We start from the raw sequence: 15,040 nt of genomic DNA on the forward strand, positions 1-15,040 counted from the left end.
CTGATAATAAGCCATATTATGATGTTCCATATGTACATAAATCTAAACATAGGTGTTTTCAATTCTTTATTTATTTGTAACAGCCATTAAAATTAGAATTGTTCATTTTTAAGTAAAGAGGTGATTTGGTACACCTCTGATAATTTCATTTGTATAATGTTATGTTCCCAACCAAAGGTTATCCACATGGAAATTCTGTTTAGAAATCTGTTACAGCAAGGCTCATCCAAAGTGGTAACAGATTAATTCTCTAATGCCTACTTATCTTAGCTTCAACTACTCATAATTCCATTTGTGAGAACAAAGTGGACCCTTCCTTTTAAAGTAATATAATTGTCATAGAATTTTACTTCTACAGAATGAACACAAAAAATATTCATTTCTTCCTTTGTCCATGATTTGTTTAAAATTTCATGTCAATTTATAGCTGCCTGTTAGGAGCAACTTCCTCACAAGCATAGACTATGTCATTTTTAAATGACATAATTTAAAAATTACAGCAGTACTTGGTGGCATGCAGCGATTTGAAAATTCTCATCGGGCAGCCAGGAGTGCGGGTGTGTAGAAGCTGCCCTCTACTGGGCAACCAGAAGAATGAGGCTGATATAGATTTTCAATTTCCTCCACATCTGTTAACCACATAATTAGTTTGGGGCTTTTTTGTTTTGTTTTTTAATTTTGTCTTGCTCTTTTACCTTGTTAAATATCTTTAGATTCAGAAGATACCACAATGCTCTGCAAACATAAAATTATGGAATCACTGACTGAATATTAGAGAGAGAGAAGGAATATTAGGGGTAAACCATGAAAGTCTGTGGCCCAGAAAGGAAAAGTGATTTGCTCAAGTTAATGCAGCTTGTTAATGGCAGGGTTTCCACCAAGACCCAGATTTCATGATTATCAGGCTAAGAGTTGTTTTGACTGCCATGTTTTGTATCATTATTTTCATCTATGTGAGAAGCTCCCAGTATTGAAATGACCTACAGTGATGAAGATCAATCTTCACCTTTTGGTTTCCTATCTTCGAGCATTCCCCTGGGCACTGAATAACTCATTTTCCTAGAGTCTGTCAGCCAAGGTTGGTCAGAGGTCTTCATGACCTGCAGTCACCCCACAGTATGGGATCTTCTAAACTCTAGCCAGTACTCAATCTATAGCACTGTTCTTCCTCTGACTTGGAATTCTAAATAATATAACCATAATAAGATAATGTAATATCAGTAGTGAAGTTAAATATTTAATATTTATGATCATAATTTATATTATAATAGAATTAATCATAAATGTAAAGCAGTTCAACACTTACAACTGTAGGAAGTTATCAAGAGCTTATGACTCAGACCATCTGTGTATAATGGGCTTAATGGACTCTAGCACATTCTCATTGTTTGTCCTTATTTTCAATAAATATTAATACCTGTAGCCATGTCAATCCTGCTGCAATGTGCATTAAGATAGCACAAATGAATGAGCTGGCCAAGCTGTGGCCCATTCACTTCAGATATGTAGAGAGATCATTGCATTCTATCTATCAGTGTCATAGAACTTTAGAGCTAAGAGGACCTTCTAGTCTAATCCTAATATAAGGGATGTGGGTGGTGGTGATGACGATGATAATGACAGTGACATTTAAGAGTTTATAAGTCATGTTTACTTACTATAACACTCTGAGGTACATAATATAATTTCCATTTTAGAAATGGGGAAGATACTACATACATGGAAAGACAAATGACTTCTCCAAGATTACCCATGTATATAAATGTCAGTTCTAGAACTTGAACCCAGGTTCCCCAATGCTGGATGGGATGCTGACTCTACTTCACTACACTGAAGCTACCTTCAGTCTAGCTCCCATTTAAGATGGATACATGGGAAAATAATAATTGTATAAATTTATGTTACCATTCAAGGTTACATTAAGGATTTTGAATTTGTAGTAAACTCATACCCTGGGAAGAAAGAAGGGTATTTACATTTACTCTATTTGTGTGTCCTTGGAAAATTAAAAAAAAATTATTTAAAAGCTAGTCACAAAAGTTTATATCTGGGTATAATGCATATTTTCCAAATATGAAGCTCCCCTACTTTATGTCCAATCCCTTCCCTACTCCAGTGGTGTAATGCATTGATCACCTGGGAGACAGGGGACCCAGGCTCTTCTCAAGAATTTATTAAAAAGCTACTTTGTACAAAGGACTGTTCTGGGTAGTCAAAGATACAAAGACAAGATGGAAACAGCCTTGCCCTTAGGGATCTTCCATTCCCCTGGGTTGGGGGAAAGATCCCTTGGATCTAGGTGAGTCTGACACAGACCAGGTGGGATGTGAGCAAAGGCTAGAGAGGAAGAGAGATAATAGCAGCTAACTTTAGGGAGTATTGGATTGTTTGCAGAGGACTTTTCCCAGATTATCTCATTTGCTTCTTACAACAATGCTGTGAAACAGGTGCTGTCATTTTATAGACAGCTCTAGAAATTCTCTAGGAGGCAGAGAGCAGAAACAGAAGAAAAGAGACCTCCAGAGCTTAGACTTGAAGGAAGGAAGGAAAGGAAATAAGCATTTATTATTCCCCTACTGTGTGCTAGACACAGAAACTGAGGCAGGTAGAGGTAACTGCAGGTCCAGAACTCTATCCTCTGTTCTCCAAAAAGAGAGGTTGAGCCACCCCCTGATGATAGAGGATTGGAGCTTAGAAGAGATTGGGGGTAGAATTTTTAAGTTTTGAATCCATGAGAGCAAGTGATCATCAGAAGACAAGACCAGAGTCAAGAACAGACTCTTGGATACCGTATTTCTCTATGTATAAGATGAGACCTCTTATTTTGGGGCCTAAAATTTGAAAAAAAAAATTGTATTACATAAAGTTATTGAACTCAAGTTTGATTCATCATGAAATTTAAGGACCTTCTGCTCATCGCTCTCAGGCATCTTTTGGGCAAGTCTGGTGCATGGACGCATGTTTAGTCCATTCCATTTCATGAACCTGAAGCACCAATTGTGTCTTCCTTTGAAACCAGTCATTTCTTTTTCATCAGCAGTTTTTCTGGCCTCCTGCTGAATCATCTTTGTTCAGGAGCCCTTTGCTCTTCAATCCATCTCTTCAGTTCTCTCTCTAAATCAGACCATTTGTTTTACTTTCCCCTCATTTTCAGTAGGGTTTCTTCTTCCTGTAACCAGTCTCTCATTTTTTCTCAGTTGGACAAGGGCCAGATGCTCAGCAGTATGATTTCCATTCACTTTTGCAAACTGGATCGCTTTTGAATTTGAATTCAGCACTGGATTAAAATCTTTTCTGAGCTGTTTCTGGGCAGAATGTGGCAAAATGTAACCTAATATACCAATAACAAATGCAAAACAATGAGCACAAAAACAAGCATGAAAAAGCAGGAAATGCAAGTAAAAACAAAATCTACAACAATGAGTGTACAAACAATTGTGGAAAAAAGCAGGATATACAAGTGAAAAAAATCTACAACCACTGTATAAGACACTCCCAGTTTTTAGACCCCAAATTTTTTGAAAAGGGATGTATCTTATACATGGAGAAATATGGTATATCAGTGCATGCAGAATAGAAAATGTGGGATGATGATCCAACTTCAGTGACTCAGACAGGATAGATTAGAAGCAAGAGAGAGCAGCATTTTGATGTTATTTTATTTTTTCAATTATATGCAAAGATAATTTTTTTGCATCTTTTTATAAGCTTTTGAGTTCCACATTTTAATACCTCTCCCCCAATATGATTATAGGTTATACATGTGTAATAATGTGTAGCTTTTCCATATTAGTCAAGTTGTGAAAGAAGAATAGGAACTAAAGGGGGAAAACTATAAAACAAGTATTAAAAGGTGAAAGTAGTATGCTTTGATCAGTTTTTTCCTCTGCATGTGGATGGTATTTTCTATCACAAGTCTTTCAGAATTGTCCTTTATCACTGAACTGCTGAGAGGAACTAAGTCCATCATATTTGATGGTCGTACAATGTTGCTGTTAATGTGTACAATGTTCTGAGAGTAGAATTTTTGAAAGCCAAGTGAAATGGAGATATCCAACAGGGAAGAGGTAGTAACAGTGTCTAAAGCTGCAAAAAGTATCAGGGATTAAAAAAACACTATTGAATTATGGGGCAGCCTTTGAAACACTTATTGGAATAGAGGGCCTAAGGATTTAAGAACAGAGCTGGTAGAGGAGTAGAAGTAAGGACTAAAGAAGTTTCTTTCTAGCAATGAAAAGGAGACCCAATATAGGACATTAGCTCAGGGGCATGGCAAAACAAAGTGAAGATTTTTAAGATGAGATAGCCCCTGAGTACATTCATAGGTAACAAGGAAAGAGACACTAGACAGAAAAAGATTAGAGATGAGGTAGGGGGAAGGGGAGGGGGATGATTAATGTATTGAGGTCCTACAGGAGATGGAAGGTTATAGGATCAAGAGCACATGCAGACAGATGAGCCTTGTCAAGGAGAAGGTTGGCTTCTCCTCTGAGACTGGAAGAAAGAATTGGTGAAGCTGTAGAAAGATTTTCGAGGAATGAAGTGGTAAACACGAGGGAACTCATGAGAGATGATCTTGATTTTCTCAATAAGTGGGAGGTCAGGTTATCAGCAGAGAGATGGGAGCCTGAGATTATTGGATACTTAAGAAAGTGTGAAACAAATTCTGATGGATTTTATCAGAATTTATTTTGGTGAGGGGTGTCATGGGGTACTATAAAAGAGGGTAGTCTTTGGAGTCAGGAAGCCCTGGGTATGAGATCTGCCTCTAAAATCTTAGGGTCCCAAGCAGAACAGTTGTTGATCTACATTGATGAAAGGGCATTTCCTTACTAAGAGTTTCTTATACTAATGAAATCACGGGTCTTGAACAAAAGCAACTAAATAATTTGCAGGTGATTTCCTATGGCTGTTTGATCTATCATTCTTTGACAGATCTTCCATCATCTTTCAGCATTTTCCACCTCTTCTTCTCCACTGACTTCCTCTCCTCTGCCTTCAGACATACTTAAGTCCCCCCTGCCCCCCGAAACCATTCTTGAGCCTCCTTACACTCCAAGGCTAAGATATTTCTCTCTCCTTCCTTCAATCACCAAATTTTAAGGAGAGATGCTCTGTCCTCACTGCCAGCCACAATTTCCGCTAGAGTTAGATTTCTTTATCAGAACTATGCTTTCAGAAGTCATCAGGGACCTCCAGCTTTGCTGAACTCAGTGACCATGGCCACAGTCCATCACATTGACACCCTCTCTTTAAAACACCTTTGTTTGCCTTGGCTCTCTTCATCCTGTCTCCTAGATGTAGGCCTCTCACCAGTGCCCCTCTTCAACCTTCTTTCTGCCCTCCTGTCTTTAAGCTGTGTCTCATAAAGACTCATTCATTCTTAGGGTCATTGGGTGGTAGAGTGGATAGAGCATCAGCCCTGGAGTCAGGAGTACCTGAGTTCAGTACAGCCTCAGACACTTAATAATTACCTAGTTGTGTGGCCTTGGGCAAGTCACTTAACCCCATTAATCTTCCCCCCCCCAAAAAAAGACTCATTCATACTTATCTCCAGCACTTCCCAAAATATCACCAATCTCTTATCATAGTAACTCTTTTGCTCAAAAACTGGCAGTGTTGGGGCAGCTAGGTGGCATCAGGGTGGCTAGGTGGCATAGTGGATAAAGCACTGGACTTGGAGCCAAGAGTACCTGGGTTCAAATCTGGTCTCAGACACTTAATAATTACCTAGCTGTGTGGCCTTGGGCAAGCCACTTAACCCTGTTTCCCTTGTTAAAAAAACCTAGCAGTGTTATAATTGCCTCTAACTGGCTGAAAGGCCCTCTATAATCTGACTCTACCTCATCTATTCAATTTTATCTTCTCAACTCCTCTGTGACACACAGATGTTCTCCTCTTTAAAGCAGTCTGCCTGTTATTCTGTCTTCTCTGTCTATTACAAACTTATATTCTTCAAGATCCAACTCAAGGCCTACCTCATTCATTCATTTATTCATTCAATTTATTCATCCTTAGCTAAGTATTCATTTTTAACATTAATTATCTCAAAGAAGAGCCAAAAGGTCAGTATGTACAATGACTGGAACAGTGTAAATAAAGCCAATATAAAGAGGCAGCAAAACTCTTATCAATTACCATAATCAATGTTAGTATCATTCTATCAACATTAAAGAATGCATAGGAAGTGGCTAGGTGGTACAGTGGATAGAGCACCAGTCCTGGAGTCAGGAGGACCTGAGTTCAAATCCGGCCTCAGACACTTAAAAATTACCTAGCTGTGTGGCCTTGGACAAGGCACTTAACCCCATTGCCTTGCCAAAAAAAAAAAAACCTAAAAAAAATGCATCCATCCTTTTCTCTAAGAGTTGATTTTTCAGGAATGTGGGGTCTTACTTGGATCCCTTTACTAAAGGTAAACAAGATATAGCCTTCATTTTATTAAAATAAAAACAGGTTAATTATAGATAGTGTTATAATTAGTATTGTGTAACCAAACCTTGTATTAACTATATTCTCAAGTGGTTATTGTAAGTTCCATGAAGCAGCAGCAGGCAGGATTCATGGGAGGCTTATTCCTCAAAGGCCTGGGATAGAAGAGATGAGGTTGCAGCTTAATCTGTTTACAACATCATTTTGATGTCTTCCTCAGGCCTGAGTTTCTTGTGCCATTTCCCAAAAACAGCCTTGTATTAATATAAACTAATACCTTAGTGAGGTGAAAACTTGGAAAAAAATTCTGACGTCTGCCCTGCAAGCAACATGTAACATATAGTTTAAAACACTAGCTTTGGTATCTATCCAAGCAATTCAGATTGTTTTGAATTCTAATCAATACTTTAGCATTTCAGGGGCATGTGATTTCATGCATATCTGTCCTCTTACTGCCATGAGAGATCCTAGATCCACTACCTATTTATAAATAGATTTCATATGCTGTTATGGCCAAAAACATCCTCTCTTCTCTTTCATCCATACTGATTGTGGTCTTCAGACAACTGTGTTTGTGTGAGAGGGAGGGAGGGAGGGAGGGAGAGAGAGAGAGAGAGAGAGAGAGAGAGAGAGAGAGAGAGAGAGAGAGAGAGAGAGAGTGAGTTTATGCTTCAAAGGCACAGGCTTACTTCTATATCATGAACAGACATAAGAGTAAGACTTTTGTGGAGGAAACTTTAACTCCCCCCCCCCCCCCCCAGTGATACTAGTCATAGCCCATCCCTCTCATCTTGCATGATGCTTGACCATATCCTCCCAAATTCCATGGTAGAGAGGTACATGGTTATTAATAAATAAGTGTCTACTCTAAAACCCGAGGAAATGAAGAAAGACCTAAGAGGGTCCTTGCTTTTAAGGAGTTTACAGCCTCATGGTGGGAGACAACATACAGGATAACGGGAGTGAAGGAGCCAAGGGTGTTGAAGGACTTCCTTCACATCTCAATTTTGAGTGACCATGGCAGCTCACCAAATCACAACTCCCTTACCTGGCCTTTTGATGCCATTTCTAAATTTAAAAAAGAAAACACCTCGCAGGAAGCTCTCTTGGATTTTGTTTTTTTACACAAACTCTGCTATAGAAAAGTGCTTTTACAGTTCTGCTGGGACTGAAGCTACATTTTGTTGATCAGTGCTTGAGGTCAAGGAGTGGTTTTAGTTTTTTTTTTTTCTTTCCACTAAAATCATTGAAATATATTCAGCCAATTTTTCACATCAGAGGTGTAAATGGATTTCCTGGAAGTTTTTCAGTGGCTAATAAAAGGCAGTCACTTTTTTTTTTAACTTTGACTCCATTACGGGTTGCAGTGAGAGAACTTAACACTCCATCCTGGCTTCGAGGATGCTCAAAACTGCCTTGACCTTGAATCCAGGCTGCAAGGCAGCATTTTCGACTAGAAGTGCTAATCTATAATCTGTTTACTCTGATACCCTGTATTTTTGACAACACTTGTCCAGAAAGGGAGAGGGAGAAGGAATGGAATTGATGGGTTTTTAAATGATGCTCTGTTCCGCAATTCACTAGATAGAAAATTACATATTTTTCTTTATTTGCCTTTCTGACATTCAGTAACGGCTGCTATCACAGCTTCAATTTATAGTTCACCCACTTTACCACTGATATCTGCTGAGTGTTCATGTTGTTGTATATGTTTTCAATGCATCAGATCCTCCTTCTCCATGTCACCCAAGGGCACATTTCACGGGCCCTTTCTTTCCTCCCCACTAGAAAAAGGCTCTAAATATGATGCTGTGTAAAAACATCCTTCTCTGCTGATAACTGATTTGTCTAGAGCACTTTATGGTTTAACAGAGGCTTTAAATATATTATTTTATTGGGTTTGTCACCACAACTCAGTGAGGGAAGGTATTACTCTCCCAGGTTTATGTATGAAGAAAGGGAGGCACAGGTAGCGGAAGCTACTGGCGAGAGCTGGATGCTAATTACTGTAAATGGATAGAGCACCAGCCTGGAGTCAGGAAGCCCCAAGTTCAAATCTGGCCTGAGACACTTGCTTAATGTATGGCCCTGGACAAGTCACTTAACCTCTGTGTTTCTCAGTTTCCTCATCTGTAAAATGGGAATAATAATAATAGCACCTTCCTCCTAAGGTTGTTGTGAGGATCAAATGAGATAATAATTGTTAAAGTTCTTAGCATAGAAGCTGGCACCTATAAATGTTAGTTGTGGTAGTTATTACTAATATTGTTTTTACCCAATATCACCTAGCAAATAACCAGCTTGGGATTTGAACCCTGGTTTTCTAACTACAGATCAATTGCTTTATCCAGAAGACCACAACTGATTCCTAAATATGTAGAGAACCCTAAGGAAATCGTACAAGATAAGACTTTTTTACTTCCCCCATTCCACATTGTCATGATTGCTACCTCTAAAAATCACAAATTACTGTGCTTCTTATTTCACTTCAGATTGTTCTCCACTGTTGGCTCCCTTTGAAAATAGAAGTTTCTTAAACTAAGGCTCTTGTAAAACCCAAACAATAAACAGAAATGTCAGTCCTGAACTCCCAGTATTACAAGATCTGATAAACATGGCCTAGTAGGTTGTACCCAGTGGGTATGGAAAGAAGACTAGAAAAACTAAAACCTTTTTTGTTGGTTCTTGCTGGACCAATAATTCTTATTGTACAGAGTGTGACAGGGCCTAACCCTAAGCAGCTGAGTCCTACTAAGCACATTTGGTTGCCTTGAGCATGTTCACCAGGAACCCAAGATGATTTCACTGTGGAATTAATGATCTTGTCAGAGGTAAAGGCATGTTATCTGACCCAACCATCACATCAGATGATATTTGTAAAAAGTACTTATGTAGTAGACACTATATAGAGAGGCTCATTGCCTTCCTTCCCACTTCTAGGACATTTTGTACTCAGGGAGGGCTAACATACTCTGAAATCCTTGAGTCAAGATATGGAATGTTTAGCCTAAAAAAAGAAGACTGGGGAGAAGACATGATAACTGTCTTCAAGTGTCTGACATGCTATCATACAGAGAAACAAAGGAGGGAAATGCCAACAGGCAAATTTAGGCTTGATAAAGAGATGGGGGTATGTGGGGGAAGACTTCCTGTGGGTTTGATCTGTCCAACAAGGAGTGGGCCACTTCAGGAAGGAAGTCTTCAAGAAGAGATTGGATGCCCTTTTGTCATGTATGCTATAGAGGAGATTCTTTTTCAGTTTGGACTGAGTGGACTCTGAGTTTCTTCTCCCTCTGAGATTCTTGAGTCACCCCAAAGTTGTCTGTACTTTCAGAGTATTTCTGAAAAAGGGCATGCCCATGATCTTGAACCACTTCCTAGAAAGGAAATATCTGTGTGGATCCATGACAAGTCTAATATCATGTATACATTAAGCCAAACCCCATAAATGGGTAATGCATTGTTGGAAGTTGTCATTGAATTCTGGTCCAGCATACTGTCCAGTGAGACTGTTATGGAAAAAGTGAATCAAGGCTAGTAGTATGTCTTTAAAGAAGATATCAAACCTAGCATGACATGCAAAGGACCAAACTAAAGGTCTAGAAGTAGGTGACTGCTGTTTCCTATTATATGGGATCAGCTTATTATGGGGTAGATATGCCTCTCCATTGGACTTTAATTTGAAATATAACCAACTCTTGTTGTTTCTGGCTTAAATATCAAGAGTCAACAATTAGGAATAAACAGAGATGATGATAAAAGTCTAGAGTGGGAGTGGGAGTGGGATGAGTATTGTTTTGAAGTCTAGAAGTTAGAAGCAGGGCTGGGAGGGGAATTAAGGCTGGCTAGCTTTGACCTCTCCACATAACAAGGGTTCCAGGAGGAACTCACCAATGTCAGAAGTTGAGGTGGGGGGTGGCAATCTGGCAGAGGGATATTTCAGGATAAGAATGCTCCAGAGGTCGTTGGATGTTCTAGGGCAAGGGGACCCAAGGCACAGGGCCTTGGGAAGGATGAGACAGTAGCTGAAATGATTTTAAAGCCTGGAAATTAGGAACAAAGGCTTTATTTTAAAATACTTTATTTCTTTTTAACTTTATTTTTTTTGTTGTTCACTCATTTTCTCTCTTCAAGAGGCCATTTGGAGTTTTTCAAGAAAAGATATTGGTGTAGTTTTGCTCTTTCCTTCTCCAACTCATTTTATAGATAAGGAAACTAGGACGAAAAGGGTTAAGTGACTTGTCCAGGGATACACAGTCAGTGTCTGAGGCCAGATCTGAACTCAAGAAAGAAGTCTTCCATTCTCCAGGTTCAACTGTATGCACTGTGCCACCTAGCTGCCCATTTTGTCATTAGGATCACTTGCCAGTATGCAATCTCTAACATAGAAATTACTCTTGCAATAAAGACAGAGGAGTGGGGGCCAACCCTAGCTGCAGAATCATTTTGCTTAAGTGTCTTTTAGTCAATCAGCAATTATTTGTTAAGGGCTTATTATTGCCCAGGCTCTTGAGATTCAGATACCATGAATAAAACAGCTCTTACACAGAAGGAACTGTGTTGTGTTGAGGACCATATCAGACTGTATCAAGATGCAGAATCAGATATACTTGTTTGTATACAGTTAATGTGGGAGTTTGTTTTGTTTTACATGCAAGTGTTGGTTTTTCTTTGTCTCCCCCCCCCCCCACTCCTTAATGTAGGTACAGGGTAGGGAGAGCAAAGGGGGTGGGGTGTGGAAACAGGGAGGGAGCAAGGGAGGAAAGGATCTTCCTTTGAAAATGCAGAGGAGAAAGGTCAGAAAGAAGCACAGACAAGTAGCATGGCTTTAAAAAACATAGGCTGAACTTAATATATACTAGAACTTAGTATAAAGAAAAGTAGGCGGTACCCACCAGAAATTCTATACATACACATATGTAATTTCTAGATATGTCTGTATATATATCTGTATATATATACACACACTCATGTACTACAGCAAGATTATATATGTCTATGTCAAATGTCTATATCTATGTCTATGTCTATGTATATATATGTGTTATACTATATATATATATATATATATATATATACCAAAAAAGAATTTTCTTTGTGTTTGTGTATGAATACAGACACACATTACATATATGAAAATGCCCCCTTTTACTTGGTGTTTTATTTATGGCAGAATAAAAATGTTTTTTAAGATTCAAAGTTATAATGGCAGACAAGAATATAAATATGTAAAGCATAAATATAAGGAAAAGAAATACAAATCGTGCCTTGGTGTCATCAGCAACTCTCTTGGCTTGTGTTAACAATGTGCCTCATTGCTCGCAACTGTGAACAAATCTCTTCCTATCTTTGATTTTCATTTTCTTCATCTCTAAACTAAATAGGATTGAACTAGGAGGCCCTCTCCAGACCAAAATTTCTCCCAAATCCTGTGATATGTGTGTATGCTTCATGTGCATAGGAGACTGTTCAGTTCAGCAAAGTGCCTAGAAGCCCAGAGAAAACATTGCCTCTGTCTCCTGGAGCAGCTGCTCTTCATGAAGACCTCTTTGGGCCTCAGTTTCCCTTATCAATAAAGTGAGAGTATGATCTCTAAGCTGCCTTCTAGCCCTCAATACTGTACAGGAAGAGGCAGAAAGAGGTCTCTCTTAGACCTAATTCAAGGTAATAATACCACAGGTATTTAAATTTCATTGTAAGTGTCCACAGGGCTTCAGCCCAAGGCAGTTGTGCCTTTAAGGTCATCCTGAGGACCCCAGCAGAACCTAGCCAGGGTTGCATGGTGCCCTGTGGGCATCCATCCCTAGATGGTCTAGAAGAGAACGAAGTTCAGGGCTAGCTTTTAAATAGCAAAATTGCCCTTTCTTCAAATTAGAAATTGCTGAGATGTGAAGGAGAGACAGAGAGAAGTATCATTTACTTCCCTAAAACTGAGAGCTGTCATCTCTACTCTCAACTCCAACAACTCGTTTTTAAAGATTTGCCTCCAAGAAACCTAAAAGCCCGGGTTGAGCCTGGTTGGCAACAGCCTCCAACCTGTTTTCTGTCACTGAAGAAAACAAATCTTTTTCCGGTCTCTGCCTGGGGGAGGTGGAGGCACCTTGGAGGTCCTGGGTGACTCAATCAGATGAAAGACTTGCCTTCCAACACGGAGACACAGAGTCTAATCGAGTGAAATGAGTTTGAAGATCTCTGCTCATTTCCTCAGGGAGATCCGTCCACATTACAACATCACGACATCCCATTCATCACAGCTGACGGGGGCCTTGCTCAGGAGGGGACCCCAGCTGGGACTGAGTTTTTCTGGAGAGGGGGCTGAGTTAGAGTCGCAAGCCTTGGATAAGGGAAGCTTGCCAGGCCTGGCCCAGACCCTGGTCGTGACTGTGCAATGTACATATGTGAAGGGGGATGGGCCTAAGGGAGTGGGGCAGGCATCCTTTGAACTGGGGCAAGAGAGATACTAAGGAGGCTTGGCAGAGGGACCAAACTTGACCCTTCCCCCATTCTTTATCCCCTAGATTTTATTAAGCAGAAGTGAAAGGAGTATTTTCATGTATCACAGTTCAGAATTTCATGCATCACAGTTTAGAATGGCAAAGTGTGTTCGGTTTTTCAGGCTGATAAATGAACACCATCTCTTTTATTTCTTTCAGGGCATCATTATAACACCATTGCTACTGCTGATTTTTGTGAGTATTTTGATGTTAAGATTTTTATCTTTTATTAAAAATCATTTACAGATGTTAAAAGTCATTAGAGGAAAATGAGGATTGGTATCATTTTGCACCATTTTTGAATCATGTTTTAAAGTGTTCCTTAGATATAATCAGTCAGCTGGTCAAGGTAAGCACCTTGGTTACAAAGAAAGGCCAAAGACAGTCCCTGCTCTCAAGGAGCTCATCGTCTACTGGAGATAGCAACACAGAATCCTTTATATACAAACAAGCCAAATACAGGCCAGATTGAAAAGCAGCAGCAGCAGCACTGGAGAATGGAGAAAGATTCCAGATTTCCAGTAGAAGATGGGATTTTAGCAGGGACTTAAAGGAAACCAGAGAAGCCATATACTACTGGAAACTATAAATCCGGGAGCTTTTTAGGTTGAATTAAAAGTGTTTTGACCAAATAGAACAGGCTAATTTTAAGTTGATAATTGTGTGTGACTCTCCAATGATGTTATAAGTATCTAATAGCCCTTGGCAGAAAAAAAAGGTTCCCCACCCCTGAAAGCCATCTGACCCCGATTTAATCTCAACAGCAAATATTAATTTAATAAGCATTGATTAAGCATCTACTGCTAAGTTACCTTTAATGCTAGTCACACTGGGTATATAAAGGCAAAAATCGAGCATAGCCTGCCCTCCAGTGCTGATATTGTATCAGAGGAGTTTATATTTGATGAACACAAATACACAAAATAATGCAGAGTGGTTGGGGGTAGCTGGAATCTTTAGGTTGCACCTTATATGAGAGGGAGAATTTGATTTGAGTCTTGAAGGAAACCAGACTAAAGGAAACTAGATGTGTAGATAAGGAAGGACATTCCAGGCATGGGCTATCATGTACATAGGAAGAGCAGGTCACACAGTTGTGCTGGAACACCAGATGTGTGATGGAGAGCAATGTGAGCCTGTCAAAGTAGACCAGGTTATTGATGAGGGATGAAAGGGCAAGAAGGAACAGATCATCTGCCCTGAAGGAACTGAAGAGTCTTCTAGGTCTGAAACAATCTCCTGGATTCCATATATCTGCTCAAGTCACTGGCTTTTTGGGTTCTAATCTAGATGGTTATTGACTGGCCGACTTCCATTTTGGTATCAATAAAAAATAACCGATCCTGACTCAGATTGCTGAAGCCCATGGTCTAGTGGGAAGATTCATGCGTGCTCGCTCAGCATTTGGCAGTTGCAGAGACCTGGGTTGGAAGTCTTGTACTATCAATAGCTCAATGTATGACCTCGAAGAAAAGCCTTGAGTTAGCAAGTATTTATGAAGCACCTACTGTTTCCAAGGGGCTGTGCTTGGGGTGGAAGGCTGCCCTTGGATTCAGGAAACCTTGAGTTAACCTGTAAATGAAGTCATGTAGTTTGATTGAGATTTAGTTTCTTCATTTGTAAAATGGAAATGGAAACTCCATCTAGCTTCAAGGGCAGTTTGACAATTGAATGAGAAAAATGTATGTAAATTTTTTTTGTGAATTTTAAAGCACAATATACATGTTACTGCTGCTTCTGATGGTAGAAATAATTGTGCCCAGGATCATGTGCTTGACCCTGAAGATACCCAGAGAAAAGAACAAACAGTTCCTGCCTCTAAGTGGGCCTGGGGATGTAAGTTCTACATTATACTTCCTTCTCTGACTCAATTTCCCCTTTTCTAAAGCAGAGGTTATTGTACCTGTCCAACTCAATTTCTCAGAAATATTAGGAGAAAATGAAAGAGTCAATAGCAAGAAATTCAGAAATTAAAGTATACTAAGTGGCAGCTGTTATTAACTGAGTCAAAATTATTTGTTTTTTGAATGCTAATTAAATGTCTCATTTCTTTTGCTGCTGAGACATGAGAAATTAGACAAAAGATTATAATAGAAATTAATGTTATTCCATGC

The 15,040-nt window shown here is 39.4% G+C and overlaps 1 protein-coding gene and 1 long non-coding RNA gene across 11 annotated transcripts in view; one reads left to right on the forward strand and one right to left on the reverse strand.

Moving 5' to 3' along the window:
* SLC10A7 (solute carrier family 10 member 7) overlaps window positions 1–15,040 on the forward strand; it is a 261,864-nt gene that overhangs the window by 172,485 nt on the left and 74,339 nt on the right. For 9 of the 10 annotated variants that reach the window (XR_012476991.1, XR_012476992.1, XR_012476993.1 and 6 more), the window contains one exon: window positions 13,086–13,121. Coding sequence is in view for 5 of the 10 variants with exons in the window: in XM_074229178.1 (XP_074085279.1) it covers window positions 13,086–13,121 (36 nt within the window). In the remaining 5 variants the exon portion in view is untranslated. Of the gene's footprint in view, window positions 1–13,085; window positions 13,128–15,040 lie in introns of those variants that run through there. The other variant, XM_074229186.1, reaches the window with a different exon arrangement.
* LOC141517815 (uncharacterized) overlaps window positions 1,324–15,040 on the reverse strand; it is a 52,348-nt gene continuing 38,631 nt past the window's right edge. The window contains exon 3 of the long non-coding RNA XR_012477000.1: window positions 1,324–3,331. This is a non-coding gene — a long non-coding RNA (uncharacterized LOC141517815). The remainder of the gene's footprint in view (window positions 3,332–15,040) is intronic.

The sequence above is a fragment of the Macrotis lagotis genome, chromosome 3 (assembly GCF_037893015.1).
Source record: "Macrotis lagotis isolate mMagLag1 chromosome 3, bilby.v1.9.chrom.fasta, whole genome shotgun sequence".
Lineage (NCBI taxonomy): Eukaryota > Metazoa > Chordata > Mammalia > Peramelemorphia > Peramelidae > Macrotis > Macrotis lagotis.